This window comes from Pholcus phalangioides, unplaced genomic scaffold (assembly GCF_987345545.1).
Source record: "Pholcus phalangioides strain wild (caught in Gottingen) unplaced genomic scaffold, Ppha-v1.0 ptg000015l_1, whole genome shotgun sequence".
NCBI classification, from domain to species: Eukaryota; Metazoa; Arthropoda; class Arachnida; order Araneae; family Pholcidae; genus Pholcus; species Pholcus phalangioides.
Window position 1 is genome coordinate 112,059,470 of NW_028301608.1, and position 23,714 is coordinate 112,083,183.

Here is a 23,714-nt window from a genome sequence, read left to right on the forward strand (position 1 = left end):
AACAACACTTTACGAAAGGATATTGATTACGAAAATTCGAATCAAACGCTTTCTTGCACATAGCCACTAGCCGTAACTCAACTCCAAGTACTCAAGTAATTATTGAGCTATGATGCTTGTTTTGTGCTGTCGGATCAGTCATTTAGACAGGGTTCTTCAATTGTTTTACACTGGTAAACCTGTGAATTTCGTTAAAATAACTCTCACACCGGAAGAAATTTGGAAAATATTTAGGGGACCAGTCAAAGATAGATAAATAGGATAGATAAAATTTGCAGGATGGCAGTAAATAAATAAGAGAAATAATAATTTGCGGAGTAACATAAAAACATGCAAACAGAAGAAATAATTGGCGGACCGGCAAAAAGCTCATATATAGGAAAAATAACTTGCGGACGGGCAAAAAATATAGAGGAGAAATAATTTTCTGTCCTGCAAAACGTGAAAAAAAAATGCTAAAATAATTTTCATACTGGTAAAAATAAATTAATTGTAGAAATAACTTGCATATCAGCAAAAAAATGTGGAAAACGTTTGCTGGCCGACAAAAATATAAACGAATAATTTGCGGACCAGCAAAAAATGAATAAATAGGAGGAATACAACATTTTATCATGTGTAACGAACCCTCTTGTTGCTAAAAGTTTGGTCCCGAAAATAGAAGGTGCTCCTAATAAATGTATAGTATTTATAGATATATCTTTTCAAGTTTCTTTTCCGAATTTTAAACCTAAAGAAATCACGGGTTCCTTATGCACGATAAAATACGGTTATTTGCAGATCGGAGAAAAAGTAATTAAATTGAATAATTAGCGGACCGGCAAAAAAATAAATAAATGTGAGAAATGATTCAGAACCAACAGAAAATGCTCAAATAGGAGAAATAATTTTAGGATTGGCAAAAATAAATGAGTAGCAGAAACAACTGGTGAAACGGGGAAAAATAAATAAATGGGAAAAATTAACCCCAGACTGGCCAAAAGTAAATAACTAATAACAATACGCAAACTTTCGGACGGCCAAGACAGAATTAAAAACAAATATAGAGATGGAATGACATTTAATTATATCTAAAATTATGTAGCTTTTCTTTACGAATAGGTAAACTTTTCACGGACCGGCAGGAAATTCTCTTAGACCCTCACCGGTCCGTGGGCCAGCGATTAATCAAAACTGATGTACCCCCCCCCCCCCCATATGCATGTATATTTACTTTTCATGTATATTTATCATTTTTATTTTTCCACAGGAAAAAAAATCGTAAAGGTAAGAAATTTAAATTTATCGTTTGAATTTTACAAACATAAAATTCCATACCATAATCCCTCACATCTTGACGCATACCGGAAAATTACGAGGGTGAGCAAGTATATCACGTGAATTCAACTGTTGTCTAAATGAGATAAATTCACTTATTATTCATAATAACCAATTATTATGCATAATCGCACGAGTATTTGTTACTTTTACCGGCGATTATAGTGCCCGAACGTCGTTGGTGAATTTGATAAATTTTTCTAAATTAATTATTTTTACTGGTGATTACGCGTAATACCCAATCGTCACTTGGTTGGTGAACATCATAAATCCTACTATATGATATACTCTGCAGGATAATTCTTATATGTATTGTATCATTTTATCGGGGTACGATCTTGAAATTTGGTATCGGGTCAGACAATAATCATCATACATACTAGACTCATTTGGAATTTTTTTGATATTTATCAAATTCACCAATTGTACTAGGGTATTATCAGGTCCGAGTCATCTAGCGACGATTTTGTGCCCAAGTGGCATGGTAGTAAGATGCTCGTCTACCATCGTGAAGGTTGTTGTCAGGGTCCCGGGTTCAAACCCGTGGGAGGATATAGATACGATATTTTCCCTAACGAACTCGAGGCGACCACCAATAGACAGCGCCTTCGCTTTCAACCCATCTCACTAATGGCAGTAAATTGCAATATAGCGATATGACCAGAGTTGGTGTTTGGTAAAGTAGTAGGGTTTTATCAGGACTGTAATTTCAACTTTTCCCGGGGGGGAGGCAAAGAACATATATTCAATGTATGTACATATATATATATACAGGTTGGGCGAAAAGTCTGTGTAGAAACCCTTAAAATTCATAAAAAACGGTTTGCAGGGTTAGCATCGCTAGGTCACAGGAAATTTTTTTCAATAAACAGGGAAAATAACTAAAAAACAGCCGATAGGTGGCGCTGTCGTATAGAAGTCAAATAAAGGATACGCAAATAACGAACAGAATGCATCCAAATCGTTTATTATAGCAGTATGTGTTCCATATGACCACCACCAAAGGGGCTAACACATAGCAGGCGAGTCACAAATCCAGCAACGGCAGAGTGCAGCACGTCCGGATGTATACATGGCAACTCTGGGCGGACCACATCTTTCAGTTGCGATAGATTGGATGGACCGGATCAATACACCCGGTATTTCAAATATCCCCATAACCAAAAGTCTGCCGGTGTCAAATCTGGAAACCGAGGATTCCATGGGAACCTACAACGACTGCTAATGATGTTGTCTTCCCCGAACGTCTGTATCAGGAATGCCTTGACCGGAGTAGCAGTGTGTCTAGTTGCTCCATCTTGCATAAACGTGGGTGTACAAAGCGAATCTCTCACGCAGAAGCTTTAAATAACGCTGCGCATTCACCGTAGCCAATTTCCACCCATTTACTGGGCACTGCGTTTCAAAGAAAAATGGTGCTATGATGAACGAACCTATGAACCCACACACACTGTCACTTTTGGGGAATGCAATGGTTTCTGCGTGCACTCATGTGGATTAGACGTCGCCCAGATGCGATAGTTATGATTATTAACGTCTCCATGAAGCGAAAAATGAGCTTCATCTGTCCACAAGATGTTAAAGACCCAGGTGGGATTCTATTCGATTTTGGAGAAAGCCCACCTCGCAAATGCTTCCCTCTGTACTGTATTCGCTGGTAAAAGTTCATGGCACGACTGCAATCTGTATGGGGTACAGATCAAGGATTCCATGATGGTCGCTGATTCCTGGTTCACAACTTCACCAACAAAACTTTATCCTTCGCACTCAGCATCCTTGTTCACATACACGGTTTACAACGGTGAACTGGTTGTGGAGTAGGAGCGCAAGTTCTTATAACCGTATCATTTGCATATTTCCACGAAGTCGTTCATACTAGCGCCACCTATCGGCTGTTTTTTAGTTTCTTTTTTCCCAGTCAAAAAAAAATTTCCGTGACCTAGCAATGCTAACCCTGCAAACCTTTTTTTATTTCGGTTATTTTTCCGGTTTCTATGAATTTTTGAAGTTTCTACGGACTATTTTCCTATATTGTATTTAACACTTCTAGTGTATTTTCTAAAGGCCCCCCTCCTACCCTCCCCCCACAAATGACGGACCTGGATGTCATGCATAATATCTGATACTGGCGATAAATTGCAAGTGTCTATCAAATTTACCAACGACACTTGGCTATTATGCAAAATCACCGGTAAAAATAATAAATGTCTCAAAAATACCAAGACGAATAGTGTGCGTAATAACAAGTTATTGCGTACAATAACCGATTTATAAGATTCACCGTAACAGAACTATAAAGTCCTAAAAATATGTGCAAAATGGTTTTGCTTAAAATTTCCAATGCCATTCGAAAATTACTCGGAGAATTGTAAAAAAATGCACTTGTACTTGATACAAAAGAAGTGATTAAAAAACGTTGTCCATGAAAGAGGTGTGACCGTATCAGATGGGGGTTCCCGTATTGATTGCATCATACACTACTAACAGCAACTGAAATGATTCTTTATTTGAATATGAATGAAATTCCGACAATGTGAGATGCGTTTAAAATCATGAAAATACATAATTTTTGCATAGATACGGAATATAAATTACGAAAGAAATATTACACAAAGTTTAAATACTGAATTAATATCTGTTGAAAAAACTGATCAGTCGCGCTGTGGTGGGTTTTGCTGAGTATTTCAACTCCTTCAAAATGTATTTTAAGCTGAAAGACTAACTCCAACGCCTTTCCATCATTGCGTTTACAGGAAAATTTATTTAATCAATGCATTGAATTCATTTGGAAGAGCATGAACTCCTAATTTAATGTTTTCACTGTATTTGAGAGAGAAATTTTTTCTCTTAGTGACAGAGTCAGACGATTATTTTGCATTATTCCGGCTGTTTAACATGGTCAGCTCTAGTATATAGGAGCACAATCAGCAACACGTGATTTCAGAATCTAAAAGCACATCAGAGTTGCCAAACATTAACAAACTTCTAGCCAAAACTTTCATTCAAAAGTAGCCATACATATAAAAAAAAGTTTATCAAATATTTAAATTTTTTGCTGCCATCTAGTGAGCATAATTCGAACGAAAACCGCAAATAATGGTGTCCATATACAGGTTTTAGTCCAATGGAGCGAATGATGAAAATGGTGTTCATGACCGTATCTGAAGGGTAACCGTTAAACAGGGGTTCGAAACACATTATTTAAAAAGGCTATTAGCCGGGATATTTTTATTTGATCGTAATTCTATGATCGTATTCCATTTGATTTAAGAAGGGGCTGTATTTGGTCCCTTTCTATTTTTCATGTTTCTAAGAAGGGAGAGGTATATTAAGCGCACCGGTCTAACTCTGGAATGCTAGAAAATATTATTTTTCTTTTCCTTTTACAGAGGGGTCCCACGAGACGAACGATTAAACAAGTGAGTAACATTGTGTGATTCCATTTACAATATGATTTTTGCTAATTGAACTTTTTTTCTAGAGAGTTTCTCCATGGAAATAAAAAGTATATGATATGTTGTTCGTATTCAAACTAGGTTAGGAGGTCATTCAAGTAATACGTCGGCATCGATGGGGGGGGGGGGGCTGCTGTCTTTTGATGATAAGATGGGAGGGGAGGTTGAATGATGCTTACGTCATCTCAATCACCCTTTATAAAATTAATGGCAGTATAGGCTACTGAATCTGTGCCAAAAACGAGAAAAACGTTTCTCTAGTTTGTGGGCACCTGAACTAAGATTATCCCTACTGATAAGTCCACTATACAGCCACTATAGTGATCTCTAAATGCTCCGCGTATCTTTCGAATGATCTGGAAATGCGACCGGGCCACTTACGTGCTCTAGAAGTGTGTAGGGGGCAGCATAAGTGCTTTTTGACTGTGCTCCGGGTCAATCAAGTGATACGTAATTATGCCATGGATCAAGTAAATAATCTGAGAACGCACCGCGGATCACTTAAATAATTTGAGAATGTACCGCGGGTAACTTTATTGATGCAGAACTGCACTGCAGACCGCATAAGTGTTCTAAAACTGCGTCATATGTCTCTTAAGGGATCTCCAAATGTTCCATGCTCCGCTTAAGTGTTATGGAACTGTGCCGCGGGTCCATCAAGTAATCTGTGAATGTGTCACGGGCCTACTTGAGTGATCTATGAATGTGCTACGGGCCGCTTAAATGCTCTGGAATTGTGCAACGGGTCAATTAAGCGATCTGCAAATTATGTCACTTTCACAAAATTAGGTTTGATGTGGCTGGCCACATTTGGCCCATGGACCGTGGGTTAAGCGTATATGGCGTGGTTAGAAAGTGTATGTCAATGAATTTCTTAAAAAAAATGAGCCTTCAAATAATAACAGAAATTTAGCATAATAACAATATAAAGGTATTTTTTTCTAATATTTCAATTTTATTTTTCAATATTTTTTGCATCAAAAAAATAAATTTTTGATCATCGAACTGGGGGAGGTGGGATCGAAAATGGCTAAAAATCTGCTGACGTAATACTTGAATAGCCCCTTAGGGCGTTGTCAGTGTGGCACATCGTGCCATAACAGTTTTATTCACACGCTTCATACTTGTTTTTTAATACACTTTACCGATTCTAGAAGGACAATGATAGTGATAGTGATAGGAACCGAGAGACACCCAGGCTCTGTCACACTCAGTGATATAAGCACATTGTCCCTGGGGACTCGGGTGCCTCCGGGGAAACCTAACCATTTATTGATCTTGAGAAAGATATATTACATACATGGGCAGTTGCCATTACGCACCTCGCCAGTAAACAAGTATAAAATCTGTAATCGAAAAATGGTGATTCTGTAAATAAATCACAATTGTAAATCACAGGTTATAAATCACATAATAATCGTCATAATCGGGAATAGTTCTTGATAAAATGTGATCTTCTTCTCTTCAGGGATTTTCATTGGATCAGTAACTATCACATCAATGAAAGCTGTCAATCTACTGCTGGGTTGATCTAATCGCTGCACCGTGTGGTTTGATTTGGTCCAAAGACATTCGTCAGTAATTGCTGCCTGTATCCAGCTTTTCGATAAGCCAGCGTGGATCAAACTATTCTCGACTACTCAGGCTCCTCTTCTTCTTCTTCCTCTTCTCTAAACAGATGTACGAGATCGCTGTCTGGGTGTAGTTGACGTCGTAGTCTAGTGGATCTCCTAACTGGCATAGGTGGCTCTCTATCTGGTTCTGGCTCCGGGACTGCAGTTCGGATATCCTCAGGGTGCTGCTCTAGAAAGCGGACCAGTTTACGTATTTTACTTTTCGAATCTTCCCGCTTCAGGATGCACTCAAGCCAAGGTATTCGCAGATGTTCAGCTGGCTCTCTGAAGTGGAAAGCCGTTGTCTTGGGGCATAGAGTTGCGTAGTGAAGAGGCCAAACATGAGCATTTATCACTGGGGATTGATTTGAACCTATGAAGGTTAGCCGGAAATGGACCATGGCCCGTTACGAGCATAATCATCTCACGTGACCATTTATGGTTCCGAGGCATTACATGTCGCAGGATGCTATGAGTTGATCGACCGGGCTCTGTGTTGTCATCCCACCTCTGTTGCCATTTATTCATTAGATCCTTCCATAGAATTGCTTTGGCGTGTGATGCGGGAAGCAGCAGATCACCTGTAATGATTTCGCATTCGGTAGCTTCCTTCGCCGTGGTATCCGCCAATTATGGATAAAAATAATAATAATAAATAAATGGATAAAATAATGGATAAAAATTCATAATCCCAGAAGGAGGAAAATTCATAAACACCGGAGTTGGTGAAAATTCAGAATTTATTAAATTGTTATTCGAAAGTGTGGAACCCGTGCAACCGCATCTATCACACACCCTTAAAAAAGGGTGGCTCTGTAACCAATACATCAGAAACATACTTTTCATTTCCTTACAACACACATAATTACCGCGGAACGATAAGTGGAGACACTGCAGTCTCTCATAACTACAGCAATTTCCTCCCCAGGCAGCGATAGCAAGTTGAAAAGTCTTGCAGCCGAGAGCAACAAACTCACAACGGTACAAATACAGTACAATCATCACGCTTGACTTGCAATTAGAAATATAGTTGGCAGCACTAAAAATTCCCATGACACTTGATACGCACTGAGACTGTTAAGTATAAATGCATAAACTTCCACACGGAATATTAGATTGTAAATCCGGGTCCTATCGGGCTATAGACCTGAGTTGGTGTGTGAAAGGAAAAAAATCTACCTGTTCAATTATATTTTCCATATTTTTCTTTTGTTAGGGACCTACCAGGTATATCAGTGGAGGAGGTGGCGATGGAGGTGACGGAGGAGACGGTGGCGGTGGAGGAGGCAATGGTGATGACGATGATAAAAAGGGTGACGATGATAAAAAGGATGATGATGATGGGGATAAAAACAACAGGGTAAGTAAAGGCGATACCAATTTACAGGGTGTCGGTATAAACGTATCCAGAAGTAATGGCTTACACTGAAAAAAAATGCTCATGCTCCGTAATGAAATCGGTGTGCCGCGATGATTAGTTGATTCAAGTTTTATGTAAAGGTCACACATGCGCACTGCGACAGCTGTTTCAAGACGATTTTCGCAGCAGTCGCGCTCAATGCCAGCATCGGAATGCCGTGATCGGCTGAAGTTGGTTATCTGTGGTTTTTCAATTTGAAATGGCAAATGTGAGCTGATCTCCCATTTAAAAAATAAAGTCGCGCCACAGAAAACACAATGAAGCCTGCAACGTTTAAATTCACACATAGTACGGGATACAGGAGAAATAAACTGCCGAGATTGCTTCCGAATGCGGAAGGCATATGACAGCACTTCTGGAACACATGGCGGGCATTCCTTAGAAAAAATAAATAAAACTTGATGATTGTACAATGCACACACATACATACATTAAATACATGCATTCCAACACGCCCCCATACGTTTCACAGAAGAATGTTTACGGAGATCCTTTTTTGTACGGTTCAGTAGTAGTCTAAGTCGAGTCTATTACGGGCCTACCACAGGTTCACGTCCACGGTTTTGGACATTGCGGGTTTTTGTTAGTCTAATTTCGTTTTGTACTATCTATGCCGTACAGTGGAACGTTAACGAGATCGATTTATGCATTCAAACTAACTGATATTTTTCAACATTGAAAATTATCGTTTAGCTTTAGCATTTTTTTGCCATAACTAATTGCTTATTGCGAATTATGAAAAAATTTATACTCTTCTTTCAATTTAAAATTCCCAACTTTACAGGAAGAGCAGAAAGAAAGGTTCGGTCAATTCGATAACACACACAAAAAGGGTTTAATTTTTTTCTGTATAAAAAATTTATCAATCTAAGACTGTCAAAAAATCATTTTCGAAAAGAATTGATGCACGATGCAATATAAGGTGAGGAGTTATTCTAATTTAAATGATAGATGCCACACCAGCATCAGTGCTCGTGGACGCTCGGAGATATCGCCCAAAAGCGGTATACAGTGAAACTTCGATATAACGATACTCCGCGGGCCAAGGAAAAATATCGTTGTAAAGAGGTCACCGTTAGACCGAGAGTTAGCATTATCATTTAGGCGACAGCAAATTTATGCTGTTGTCAGCATCTGTTCTGAATTACCACGATAAAATGCACTTTTATAAGTTCGGAATTACATTATAAAAGTTTGATAAAAGATTTTTTTTTTTTACAAAACTTGAAAAATAAGCTATTGGTTACATTCGCTTGAATGTAACCAATAGCTTAGTGTTGTTTTTTTCTCCCTTCAAATATTGAAAAGCTCTTTTATAAAACTTTTATTTTGTAATCCCGGCCTAAGTATACTTATTCGCAGCAAAAAAATGCTAAATTGTTTGCTGATGATTGAAATGCAGTTAGTTGTCTCACCATGCAAAAGTAGTTTCCAGCACAACACATCTGCGCACTACACTGGCGAAGAATTTAAAAGTGATTTTGAGTGAAATATATTGAATATCGTTGCAGCAGTTTTGAAATATCCTTAAAAAATATCGCTACAGACAGATTTATCGTAGTGCGGGATATTGTTGTATCGAGATTTCACTGATATATACAAGGTGCATAGTAAACAGGGGGTTATCACATTTCACTGGCGAACCGTTTATCCTAGAAGCGTACTTTCAATTAGAAAAAATTTGCAAATAACGTGTAGTACTCACGTCACTATGTTTCAAGGGGTTGTATAGTACTATAATAAAAAATCAACTTTTTATATAGTCCCCGTGTACCCTAAAACCCAACTAGAAAGCGCTGTCTCTCCTGATGCCAACAAAAAATTTCCCATGTTTGCAAGTGCAATATTCACTGAGATAGTAGAATTCAAAAAACGGAAGAAATTTAGGAAAGAACGGCGTTAGATACGTTAAAACCGTTTTACCCACATTTTTAACACTGTTTTTTCCAAAATTTCCTCCGTTTTTTGAATTCTAATATCTCTACACTTTGAAACGTGGAATTGTTTTTAGTTGGCATCAGGAGAAGCAAAGTAACGATTTTCTTATCGGACTCTTAGGCAGAGCGTTCCGTGTAAAGAGTTGACATTTTTATTTCAATAACTATACACCCCCTTGAAACATGAAAAACCTATTTGAGTACCAGAAGTTAGTTGGATAATTTTTCTAATTGGAAGTATTCTTCTAGGATCGACGGTTCGTCAGTAAAGTGGCATTCCGCCCCCCCCCCCTCCGCTGTTTGCTATGTACCCTGTATAATGACCTGTATATAACCCACTTTCTTGTATAACCCCATTTCCCCACGCTCTATAACTAACAAAACTGTCTTGCAGCGTTTCCCTAACGCGCTACTTTGCATATGGGGGGATGACGATATGTTCCATATTTCACGAGACACATTTTTTTTTTTTAATTTTTATTGTAAATTAGTGCTTTTAAAAATACGGTGTATATCTTTTTTTTTTATTTCATCAAATTCATCTGAAAAAAATAATTAAACTTCATAAGGTTTAAATGAAATCAATTTGAAGAACTAAGGTTATAATGAATTAAAGCGCTTTTATGACGCACCTTCGCTCCCTCTTCAAGAGCCGCCCCCCCCCCCAATCACAGATTAATACAAAATCAAACGTAGCTTTAAGTATAGCAAATGAAAAATGTGCGTCTGGTCACGCGCATTTTTCACGGTATATAGTGATGTTCGGCTTTCTTCTGAAAAACCAAAATCAGGTTTACCTCGAGGTCGCGTTCACTGAAGTCTTGTGAGGCTTCGGGCATGGCATGGCAGCGTCGTCTTAACGCATGGGCCCAAACGAGCACCCCCCCCCCCCCACAAGGGTGGAGGCCTCACAAGAATGAAAACCGGTTAAAATTTTCGAGAAGTTTCGAGGTAGGGAATTAGAAAAATTATTTGTGGGTGGGGGGGGGTGGCATGATGTTCTTAAAGACGGCCCCGGCAACCAGGGTCGCCATTAGGGGTGGCATATGAAGCTTCGTACCCGGGCGGCCGGGTAAGCTCGAGCCGCACCTGACATTAACGATCAATACCTTTTGTATTATGCACTATGTGTTTGATTATATTCATGATGCTTAGTATAGAAAATAAACGAAACACATATAATAAAATATTTTTAACGTTTGACATTTTTAACGCATGCTATGGAAGTTCAAAGAAATTAATTCTCATTGATTCATTTAATTTTCAGAAAGTCACCAGAAGACGTACTATCAGATACGTGAGTATCAAAACGCATTCGATTGTTAACGTCACAGGGTAGCTCAAATCGACAAGTAAAATCTTTGAAGGGGAGACTTAGAATACCGAGTTCACCATCGCTTCAGATATGCAATCTGTACATTTTAACGTACATATTTCATTTTAAAGGAGTCTGATTTGCGTATTTCCAGCGATTTGCTTTCACGCAGTGGCCTCCATCGTCGAAAATTTGAACTAATTTTTTTCGGTACCAAAAAAAAAATTCACCGTCGTGAGATTAAATTTTTCGCAAAAACAGCATTCAAATAATCTGATTTTTTTCATTTGTATGAATTTTTAAGTTATTTACGAATTTATAGAACACTCTGTAAATATATTTCTACGACAAATGGGCATTGTTTGTCAAAAAAACGTTGGCCTTTATTCATCTTGTCGTAAAGATAGCTGTTTTTGTGTGCGATTGACTTGAAAAAACAATTTCTATATATTATAGATGAATGTTTAATACATTCTTACACAATATATTTCATTTTGCTTATCACCGTGTGTAGGGACCTAAGAATGTCCGAGTGAAAGGAAATAATGACATTACTAATCTTCTTGGAGGTGGAGACAACAAAGGCGATGATAATAATGATGATAATAATAACCAAGAAGATCCTGGCGATAAGGGCAATGATAATCCCGTGAGTTTTATTATCACTTACTACTGTTTTTGTTTAATATTTAACTGGTAAGAAAAAACATTTTATTTTTCCTCTATAACTAAATATAACAATGCATTACAATCCAATGATCGCACGAAGTTTCTTCGAACGTGTATTCTACGACTCCGATTCTTCATCTCTACGCCTATTTATAATTGTATTACTCTAAAATCTTGGGATTATTTTCAGTTCTTTGAAATAGGGTGAAAAATAATAATACCGTAAACCAATTCGAAACGTAATTATAGTCGAGTTCGTTTATAACATTCCCCCTTTGGTGATTCGAGAAGCGTATGTTATAAGTAGAAGCTAGAATACAGTATTTTCCAAATATCAACTGTTTTATTGTACTGCTATTTCTAGAGTGTTAATTTTTTTAATTATAATTGAATTTTTAATTTATTTGCTATATTTTAGAAATATATGACACCCATATTTTTTGTTATGGCCTTTTTCTGCCACCTCGTCGGGCATTTTGCTTGTTGTGGCCTTGTGTATTTGTATTTGAATACTTTTTCTGATTGGAAGTATAAGCAAGAGAAGAATTGTGGAATCACCCGGTATTTTTCTTTAATTTAATCGATTTCACTGACATTATCTTCTGTTTATGCTAATGGTTTTAATGTAAAATTGTCACTACGCATTTAATAAAAAAAGAAGCAACTCATGTTTATGGATTTTTCTTGCCATCGCTCAGCGTAGCCTTTCAAAAAATAGAGATTTTGATGCTGTCAAAGCAGTGCAAATTCCTGCTTCTACCGACCATAAAAACCATTTATGAGTGCCATCTCCCAAATGATTAAATAATAACAGAAAAAGTGAACATTAAAAAAACATTTGATAACATATTCCGTGGAGTTTTCAGAGATGTGCATAGATATACATATTTTATCTAAATAACGCGTAACTTTAATGTTAGAATAGTTATATTTGTTACGAACACATACTCTTTAGCTATAGACTAGCGGTCGTAAACCAGTAGCGAATACCGGATTTTTCCGACGGATCTACCGCGATATGTGATGCTAATCATCCGAAAGTATAAGGGATGTAATGCTAGTGATATCTCTCCTCGATCGTAGGTGATGCAAAATCTACTACTAGTTCTCCCAACACGAGATGAGAGTTGACTACGGCATTTCGTGTCCACCTACCACGATTGTTATGTTTCTTCCACAGACGAGCTAAACGTGAAATCTCATTCGCCAACGGACTATTTCCGATGTGTAATCGTTTTACCTAAAACAATCAAAAAAAAAAATCATCCGACGTGACGCAACACGATATATTCCACGAGTCTCATCTCGTGGTTGAAGGACTATACCACTTATGTCGTTGTTTGGTGCAGCTTGAACTTGATCCTCACTCGAAGAGAAACCAAAACTCTTTCCGAGGGTGAATGTGGTTCAAGCACAATACATTATGCACTATGCATAATAAAATATTATGCCCATTTGTCAGTGAAATGCACAGCTATTCAAACCTTACACTTTTGCTGTAATGGATTGGATACGGTGCGCCTATTACATCACATACGTTTCCCACGAACCTGTTTTTCCCTCGATTTCTTTTAGTGATTAAATCTCCACCCGTCTCAGTGAGAATCTCATCGCCAAAATTAGTGTCAGTGATATGAATGTATCTTATTCTTGTATCTCAAACTTTCATATTTGGTCACACATTCAATGACGAAAAAATTTATTTAGACGTGTTCTAATTTTCCATGAATTCTTTATCAACTAGTATACTACAGATATCTGTCACTTCACATATATACAGGGTGCCCTGTAAGTGTTTCTGCGGCCTTTATCTCATCAACCGTACGTCATAGAATGTAAAATGTGCCCAAAATCTTTCAAAAATTAACCTGTAGCAGTTTTGAGAGTGTAAATTCAGAGTGTGGGAAAAAATTAAAAATCAAAATTTTTGTGCGTTCCCACTTGTCCTCAAACTTCCATTTCGGTAGCTATTGCCCTGTCTCTCTTGTAGCCAGCAGAAAAATTCTAAGTTTTTAAGTACAATATTCGCTGAGATATTTGAATTCCAAAATCGGAGAAAAGTTGGGAAAGGAGCGTTGTCCGTTAGTTTTTGCTGTTCTTTCATAAATGTACTCCTATTTTTGAATATCTTAGTTATTATTGCACTTAGGAACACGGGATTTTTTCTGTCCCAGACCTCAGGAGAAACAAGACAACAACTTTCTAATTGAAAGTTAGAGGACAAGGGGACCGCATGAAAATTTAGATTTTTTTTTCGGTTAAGTACTGTATGTTCGTTTTCAAAACTGCTTCAGGGCAATCTTTGAACGCCTTTTGAGAATTTTTTTAAAAAGAAAGCATCCCTCTACGACGGATGATTGATGAGATAAACGCCGTATTAGCACTTACAGGACACCCTGTCCGCATACGTAGTATGCTGATGAGAGAGGAATGGAAGCAAGAACGAAATGAGTGTGCGTGTCTGGAAAAATCTTTTCCTCGACGAGTTGCAATATCGCGTTAGTTTTGCTCTCCTTTTTTCTTTTTCTTTTGTATTCCTTTTCGTTTTTTATTGTAAAGTATTTGTGTAATTTGTGTGTATTTGTCTACAATAAAAAAAAATTCAAAGTTGTGATGATAAAACAGGTGATGAGCAATCGTAATTCAGTTGTGAATCACTAAAGGTACGTGTTATAAATAGATAAATCAGGTTATTATAGTTTAAGGAACTTTTTTTTCTGTTTTTCATGATTATGAGATGCCACCCTCGCTTTATAATTTCAGATTATGACATTAAGGAACTAATTTTTATTTTTAGAACGAAAAAGAACCAGATGACAAGAAAGATAAAGACAAAGAAAGCCCGAAGGAAAAGCCAGACAAATCTGGTCTTGATGTGAGTTTTTTTCATTGTTCTACGGGATTGTTCTAGATTTATTCAGGTATACAGTGAAAATAATTCAGTATATAACATTATATTTAAAAGGTAAAACTAAGTTTTAGGTTCTGTGAACCAGAATATTGTAAATTTGTCTTGTAGTCTGCACCCCAGATAATTAATTATATGCACCATGTTTTATAAGAGAATGTACATGGACATAAATAATTCAAGAACTTGACTGTGACTTTGTGTTTGAGATGAACAAAAAGCTTATACATAACGAAACGAAGTTTCTTTTGAAATTTCATCAGCATGTGTTTTACATTTTAAATTTTGATTAATACAGAGACCCGTGTATTTAATAACATTCACTTTAAATATTTTACTAAAAGAGCACAAACCGGGTTTATAGCTCATATTGTGTTGTGGAATTTTTTAGATTGAGGTCAGTTTCTGTGTTAATTAAATTGAAATAGATATATTTATTTTTGGTAAGATTTAATGTTAAATCATATGCAACGAAACACTTTCTTATTATACGAAGGTCTCATTTGATGCGACAAGGAAAGGGTTTCAAGGTGAAGTCTTCAAAAAAATTTGAAAAAACTGGCACTGATTCTACACATTTAAATTGCACAAAAATATAACGAAAAATCCGGCGGAATGTTGTTATGTGTTACTATTATAAATATTAATATTTTGGAGGCTAAGAATGACTTTTAAAAAATCGAAACCCCTACAGTCTAAGAGCGATGTCATTCAAACAACATATGAGCATTGATCACGTACAGCACAGAAAAAGGAAGATAAAAAAACTACTTTCTAGAAGAGAAAAGTTGGAGAAGAAAATGGAGATAAAGAGAGGAAAAAGAGAAGAGCTAGAGTGTGAGGGGGATTTTTTTTTGTAGATCTCGCCAAGAAGCACAAGAGGCGATGAGCAGCCAACTGCTGTATTTTTTATTAATTTTTTACAATTTTATTAATTGCACTCCGCCGATAATTTTTTGGTTGTTATGTGTTTTTGGTGAGATTAATATACATGAATTGCTTCATAATTTTTTGAAGACGACACCTTGGGACCCTTTCCTTGTGAGATGTTAATGTATCAATGTCATTAGAAGAATACAAAAGAACCGAATCGCCCTTATAGGATGTCGGGGTTCCGAAAATATTTCGTTTGCAGAAATCATTTATGAAAATTACGAAAAGTAAGGAGCTGAATTTGATCCTTGAGGGACTCCTCTATTCATTGTAAAAAAGTTAATATTTAAGCGATTCTGCATTTTAACTCTATGCCGACGATTAAATATGTAGATAAGAGATGGACCAGTTAAGTGTGTTTCCTTTATTGCTGCAGAGTCAAGTTTATTAATCAAACACAATTCATGTGAACAAAATGGAATTGTTCACGTTGTCAAATGCTTTGGAAACATCTAAAAATATGTCGGTTGTATATTTATCAATACTACTGTATATAAATTCTGGGAAGTTTAACAAAGCTTTTAAGGTTCCTCGGCTTTTAAGCCATATTGGTTATCTGCAAACGTGTTTGTGAATTTAAAAAAATTATAGATTCGGGGTGAAAATATTTTTTTTTCAATAATTATGGAGCAAATAAGTAGGATTGAAATTGGACGGTATTTTGAGAAAGTGCATATATCTAATGTAAACTTATTTATAGTAAACTGTTTTCACCCTTTTTGCACATTTATTTCTATTTCATCTAGAGCGATATTGCCGATTTAGTTGACAAATACAAACTTAAACCAAAAGATGTCAATAATATTATGGACATAGTAAGTTTGTTTTTCCTTTTGATTTGTTTCATAATAAAATTTTCAGTGAAGGAATTTCAAAGTATTATCCGATACTGTTTTCGTTATGATAAACTTTGTAATTTATGATTTTTCATTTTCCTACAGGTAAAAGTGAGTATTTTCACATATTCGGTTACATATCAATTTATAACACAGGATGTTCTGTTAATGGACCGACAAACTCAGAGGGTTATCAGTAGGCATCAAGAGGAACAAAAATTACAATGGAACAGCATGGTGTCGCAAACCACGTTGAGAGAGGGGGGGAATCGCGAAAAACGCATTCAGTTTCTAGAGGAGACGAAAGGTGCATGTTAGTTGACCGCTGACTGCGTTCATGGGTTCGCTCACCATATCGGACGCCACCTTAAATCACTTGTTCATGCGACGCCTGCGGACACTCCGGAGGATCTCAAAGCGCGGATTGTCGTCGATGCGGCAGATATCAAAAGCATACCCGGTATCTTCGAGCGCGTCCGGGAATCGTTTTTACATTGTTGTAGTTTTTACATTGTCAGCGACTTCCAACAACTTTTGTAATAATTAATCAAATAAATCTTTTTGTCGTTATTATTGTACTTTTTGTAGTTCCTGCGCGACGTCGAAACCTGCAAGCGTTTTCGAGATATTTACTCTCTCAACGTGGTTTGCGACACCATGTTCCATTGCAATTTTTGTTCCTCTTTATGTATACTAACAACCTTCGGAGTTTGTCGGTTCATTAACAAAACACCCTGTATATCGAATACTTATTTTAGCTACTTGAATATTTTATTAATGTATTGCGTGTCTTTATTTTCCTTCCATCAGGATGAATTAAAAAAATTCAATATAACTGATCCTGATGATGATGTGGTGAAAAAGATTGTCAAGAAATTCGTTCGTATTGTGGTCAAATACGTGAGTTACAAAATATTTCAGTGATCTCAATTTATTTTTTAATTCCCGACTCATTTGATTTTTCTCTCGGTATACGTATATTTTGAAGAATTTTTTTCCTTGAGTTTATTCATTGTTTCTTTTTCTTCTCAATACATAAGTCATTCATGTCATTCTCAAAAATGGACTAATTTTTTTTTTCATTGTGAAACTAAATTCAGAAAGAATTAGGATTATATTTAACTCATGAGATTCAGCAGGAATCGTCTAATCATTTTGCAAATGAAAATACTAATAAACAAGATTGGCAAAGTTTTGCTTTAGTGGAAAAACCATGGAAAAAACCGCCCCGGCAAAAATAGTTTTTGCCAGTAGCTAAAATTAAAAGAATTCAAAATGTTTACTTTCATGAAGCAAGTTCTGAGAATCTTAACGTACTTCACGAAGGTGAAATATTTCAAACTATTTTTTTACCTCTGGAATCAGCTGTTTTCTTTTTAATTAGACAAAAGGGTTGGAGATAAATACGAATAAAGACCATTTTTGCCAAGCAAATAGTTTGTAAAAAAGTTCTTATCAAAGCACACACGTCTTTTCTTAATGAAGTCCAACAACCTGAATTGATTTTAGTTGTATGACAGAAATGAGAGTGTAGAAAATTCCTTCTCATTTCATTGGTTTTGATAAAGGTCAGTGAAGTTCAAAAATATTAGAAATTATTTAAGAGTATTCCAAAGTATTAGATAGACGATATCTAAAAAGATCACCATCGTTGATTGAGCCCACAGTATTTTAATTTTCAACATTTATGTTGAGAATTTTGTCAATTTTTTCTTGGGCATCTTTTAAATTAAAAGCAAACACTGCAATACAATAGCTTACGATTTTAACATTAGATGAGATAAGGACTATTTCCGAGAATTATAAAAAGAGATGTTAAAATGTTGGAAATTTAGCCACATGCAAGGTAACAATTACAGTCAGGATGGAAGCACGTGAAAGAGCAAACCAATTTAAAATTTAAATTCGTCATTTCATATAAGAACTGAATTAACAAACTTTGAATATGTTCGCGTACTAAAAGAAGAACTGAGAATTAAAAGAAGGTTTTTTTTGGCATGCAGGGTTTTCCCCGTTATTCTTGTAAAGGGAAATGAGTTTGTTAAAGGCCATGCTTAAACAATTTTGCTCATAATACGCATCACTTACATGAAAAGTCAATATCATTGACTTCAATAATATTGACTTTTCATGTAAGTCATATTATCTGCAGTCATTTTTCATGTAGTCTTTTAATATTAATTATTAAATCTTTTAATATTATTGACTTCAATAATATTAATAGAAATATGGAAGAAAATAAATAGTGGAAAACTGTATCCATCAAAATTGTAGTTCCAATGACTGATAATTGCGTAACATCCATAATGTAATATTGCTTTTAATTTTTGTCTTCCACTTTTTAATTTTTGTCTTCCACTTTTTAATTTTTTTCCATTTTTACCAATTTTTGCCTGGTTTCTTCCTCCTTTTTTTGCCACTGCCCCCACCAATAAGCATAACCCCAACCCTCTTAATTAATAAATAATAATAAAACATTTTTTGACTGACTGGCTGTGATGTTTGCCAGTAAAATCCATAGACGTCCTTGTGAATCGCTGCATAAGTACTTGTTAAAAATATCCCGTTTGATTCTGCCCAAATTCGAGGTGTCCCGTGAATGCGTAAATAGCATAAAAACTCATAAAAAGTGGAGGAATCGGTATATTTGAATACGATTTGCAAAAGAATTATTGCCACATGTGAGAATTTTTTTTTTTTGGTACAGAAAAACTGCAGTTCAAATGTCAATAGAGGATACTGCACAGAAGAAAATCACTAGAAACATGCAAAACATACTCCTGTAAAGTGAAGTATGTGTATACAATTAACAGCTCATTTCTGAATTTTCTTATTACTGGCACTTACATGACGATTTCATTGCGATAGATAAAGCACTATTGGTGAAGTTGTTTCTCGTCAGCCAAGAATTGCCGGCTGGAACTTTACGAACGTTCCGGGCTCAGAAGAGATTAAATAAAGGTTTAGGTCCATTCACCACTGCTGGATTGGTTTCTCTGGCCCTCTGTAGACAAAGAATTGAACTAATTTTTTTTGTACGAAAAACACCCCGTTCGTGAAAATAACTTTTTCGCAAATCGCATTTAAATATACCAATTCTTTCAGTTCTTTTGAATTTTCAAACTATTCACGAATTTATGGCACACCCTGTACTTTAAATTCCGAGAATAAAATTTTGGATGTTTTTTTTTTTTGAAAATGGCTCATTAAAAATATATAATTCAATATTCAGATAACGGTGAGTAACTACATTTTTGAATTGGCAATCAATGAACTCCCATTAACACCCATTGTCTATCCCGAATGTAACACTCGCAATCCCAATTTTTTTTCATGATAATTTCTGAATTAACGTAATTTTAGCAGGATACACATTTTGATATAAAATTGAATACGCATTGTTTTCATACAAACTAATTTCAATCTTATAAATGTTTACAGCATACTGTAATAATTATAATCTAAGCCCGATCGGGATAAATAGAACAAAAGAAAATGAATCAGGTGAAATATGCAGTAAACTATTAATTGAGTAAAAGTACGATATAATCATTGCCATTAAACTGATGAAATGCCATTAAACTGTCATGAAATTATTTAAAAGAGTTGAAAATTCACTGAAAGTAATACATATAATTTTGATTATATATATATTTATTTTATTTATTTTTTTTTCTGTTACAAAGGTTTCAGATGGGCCAGATCAGTTGTACGGCGATGACAATTCCATCAATCGTGGGGTTATTGTAACTACCACACGCAATATCATCAACAACCTCATGAAACCTGTAAGTATAGGCTATTTTTTTCCGGTATTTTCCAGTATTTTAGCTTTTTTTTCGACATTTGATTGAAACCAATTATAATTTTTTGAAATAGCATTTATTAGGAATGCACGATGAACATACGTTAGATTGATTTCAAACTTTTTGAAACATTTCTGCTTTTGCATGATTTCAGGCTGATTTATATTGGCATCGTCTTTATGGTTATTACAATTTGCCATTCCAAATTAAATGGTGATACGTTTATAATTTTCTTCTTTAGGTCAAAGTGAGTATTGAATTGGTTTTGCTTATTCTTTCTAGATCAAATATTGGAAATCAATTGAAGAAAAACAATTACTGTGAATTTCAAAGTTTGTTTTGTATCATCAAACCGTTATTATTATTATTTTTTCAATTGATGTATATAAATCAAAACTTCAATTGATATAAATATTTGGATATAGACGAAACACATTTCTTATCAAATACTTGTTCCGATTCTTTTAAAGGAAAATCTGAAGCCACAGAATTTGGATGACAACGACAATGTTATCCATCAGGTCATAAAAAAGGTAAGAATCCTTTTATTTTTCTGTCCTTCTGTTTGGCGCAATATTAAAATGAGCATAAAAGCAAATACAAGCACAGGGCCGCAACAGGCACTATGCCCAACGAGGTGGCTGAAGAAAGATGCTCATAACAAATATGGATGTCGCATGTTTCTAAAATATAGCAAGCCCCCAATTAAAAGTGCAGAAAACTAAAAACTATATATACACACACATGATAAAATATAATACAATGCCCACATAAAAAAATATTTATGGTTGTCTTATCTAAGTATGGATAACTTCTTGATTAATCAGAATGTGTTCATCATACTTCTTTTTAAACTTGTCAATTGTGTTGGAATTCACTAGCCCCGGGGGGGGGGGGGGTAAGCTATTCCATTTACTCACAGCCCTATTAGAGAGACAAATTCCTATACTATGCACTTTGAAACGGGTATACTTTGCACTTTAAAACGGGTCCTTTGCACTTTATAGTACAGTGGGATCCAGAAACATGTCCCCCGACATTTCGCCTTCCTTGATCGTATTAGTGAACAAGTGGGTGACCTATGAGTGAATCGGTGAATAACAGTATGTGTGAGTAACCGAGTGTGTGAGTGCATGTTCACTTTTCCACTCCTCACTTGCTCACGCATATGGTCACTCACTTGGTCGCATACTGATACTCACGGACGCTTACGGCCACTCATATAGTCATTCGCGCACTCACTTTGTCGTTCACTCACTCACTCACTCACTTATTCACTCATACGGTCAGGGCAGACAAAATGTCGGGGGGGGGGGGAGAAGTTTCTTTATCCCCCCTGCAACACATGCAACGTGGCCGGTTGCTTACAAAATTAAAATTATAATTAATAATTTTAATAATAGTGATTTTTTTCCGTGCAATATAATTTTTGTTATGAGCGAATAATTGTTTTTATCAAACTACTCTAAACTAAAGTGATGTTAATTCCATCCCTTAATAAATTATATTGGTCTCACTCTCAATCGATTCTCTCTCCTGATTAGAATACGTTATAAGTCCCGTTAATTGCGATTTAATTGAATGAATATATGTGCGAAAGAAAAGCAAATCCAGGAAGCATCAAAGAACTTCATTCAATTTAATTCATTGATTAAATTCTAATTACATTATTTTTTACAGATAATCGTAAGTATTTTAATTTATTTTTTTTATTATATGTATAGGCCTACATATGTTAGAAGAATGTACATTATGAAAACTTAATTTTTGTCGAAACTCCCCAATACCAGCGCCATAGGCAGCTGTAATATGCAGTGTAGTGAAAAAAGATTGTTAAAATTACATTTTAAAATGTTGAAAAAATATATTTAAGCACATTTTAAAATGGAAATTTAACAATATATATATATATACACGGTAAATGTGATAAATACGGTTGTTGCACATGATGGTTATTATGCATACTTACCAAGCATTCTGGTAAGTTTGATAAATTTCTCTAAATTAATCACTTTTACGGTCAATTATGCATAACACCCGAGCGTCGCGTCGTTGGTGAACATGATACATCGTACTATATGATATACTATACATGATAATTCATATATGAATTTTATCATTATATCTAAGATTGCTAAAAATTTGCTATCATAATATCGGGGTCCCACTATATTTTTCACACTGAGAAGACTCATTTGGAATTTTTCCATATTTATCAAATTCACCAATTACATTAGGGTATTATGCATAATCACCGATGAGGGCAATAAATTACTAGTATTTATCAAATCTACCAACGACACTTGGTTATTATGCATGATTGAAGGTAAAAGTTATAATGTTTTCAGTATTTATCAAAGTTATATATATATATATATATATGCGTGTGTGTTTGAAAATAGAATAGATGTTCGTTATATCAAGGTCTGATATAAGAATTCATTAAGTGGGAGCCCAGTCGGAGATGTTTCGAAAAACGCGTCAAATCAGAATACATTATACCGTATCTGGTCCAGACTCTGGATCACAAGTAGGCCTATTGTCACCTAAATACAGCAATCGTATTACCTCAATAGAACCTATTTATCATACCTATTAATACGAAATGACAATTATGCCTAATAGCCACCCATATGTGAAGAATCGAGCATGATTTACCATGATTACCAACGACGCTTCGGTATTATGTGAAATCACTGGTAAAAGTGATAATTTTTTTAGCAATTATCGAATTCACCAATGAGGCATTGAGAATTATGCACGGTCAATGGTCAAAGTGATAACTTTAGGGAAATTTATCAAAGTTACCAAAATGGTCGGTGATTATACATAATTAACCGGATTCATCACATTTACCGCCTATAACATATACCACCCAATAATTACACACGTGATTCCTTATGAAAGACTAATAAACCAAAACGTTTTTAATTTTTTGATTAGACCAATAATTGTGGAGTTACAACGCATTAAAAATTTATAACGTCACTTCCGAGAGAGAATACTGTCAAATTCTTCAAACGGGCACAAAACGTATAACTTGGCATTTTTCCGCTGATAGCAATGCTATTAGCCGTGAGAGTAATAAAAAAAACTAAAGCTGTGCAAACTAGTGTTTTTCCTTACCCCCTTTCCTTCAAAAAATTGTACTTAACAGTGAAGGGAAAAGAAAATTACCACAATTTAATGAAGATTTTCTGATTTTGGAGGAAAAAAATTTCCAATGGATCATCTTTGGCTAGCACTTTACAAAGCTAGTGATAAATTTGTCAATTTGGTGGGGCGAAAGTAACACGTAATAACAAGGTTAACATCACTCTACACGAAGATGGAAAAAGTGTCAATCGTGGAAGAAAATAACTGAGCTTGGCTTCTAACGAGGTTGAATATTTAGTTCATTTCCAATTAACGGCAACCTGCAGCATGGAGGAAAATTTACATTTCTTTCGGTGTTTCGCGTGTAACCGATCGTCAACGAAAACTGAAATGTCACAAAAATTCAAAA

At 35.5% G+C, this 23,714-nt stretch overlaps 2 protein-coding genes across 2 annotated transcripts in view; both read left to right on the plus strand.

Moving 5' to 3' along the window:
* LOC149077608 (uncharacterized) overlaps window positions 1–23,714 on the plus strand; it is a 165,409-nt gene that overhangs the window by 37,731 nt on the left and 103,964 nt on the right. The gene's annotated exons all lie outside the window — the stretch shown is intronic.
* Window positions 1,191–20,426, plus strand: LOC149077610 (uncharacterized). Its single transcript, XM_089245374.1, has 10 exons — window positions 1,191–1,266; window positions 4,707–4,736; window positions 7,602–7,745; window positions 11,010–11,039; window positions 11,572–11,706; window positions 14,524–14,601; window positions 16,314–16,386; window positions 16,509–16,514; window positions 20,097–20,191; window positions 20,364–20,426. Exons 1-10 carry the CDS (start codon window positions 1,198–1,200, stop codon window positions 20,424–20,426), a joined length of 723 nt encoding a protein of 240 aa, XP_089101500.1. The 5' UTR covers window positions 1,191–1,197.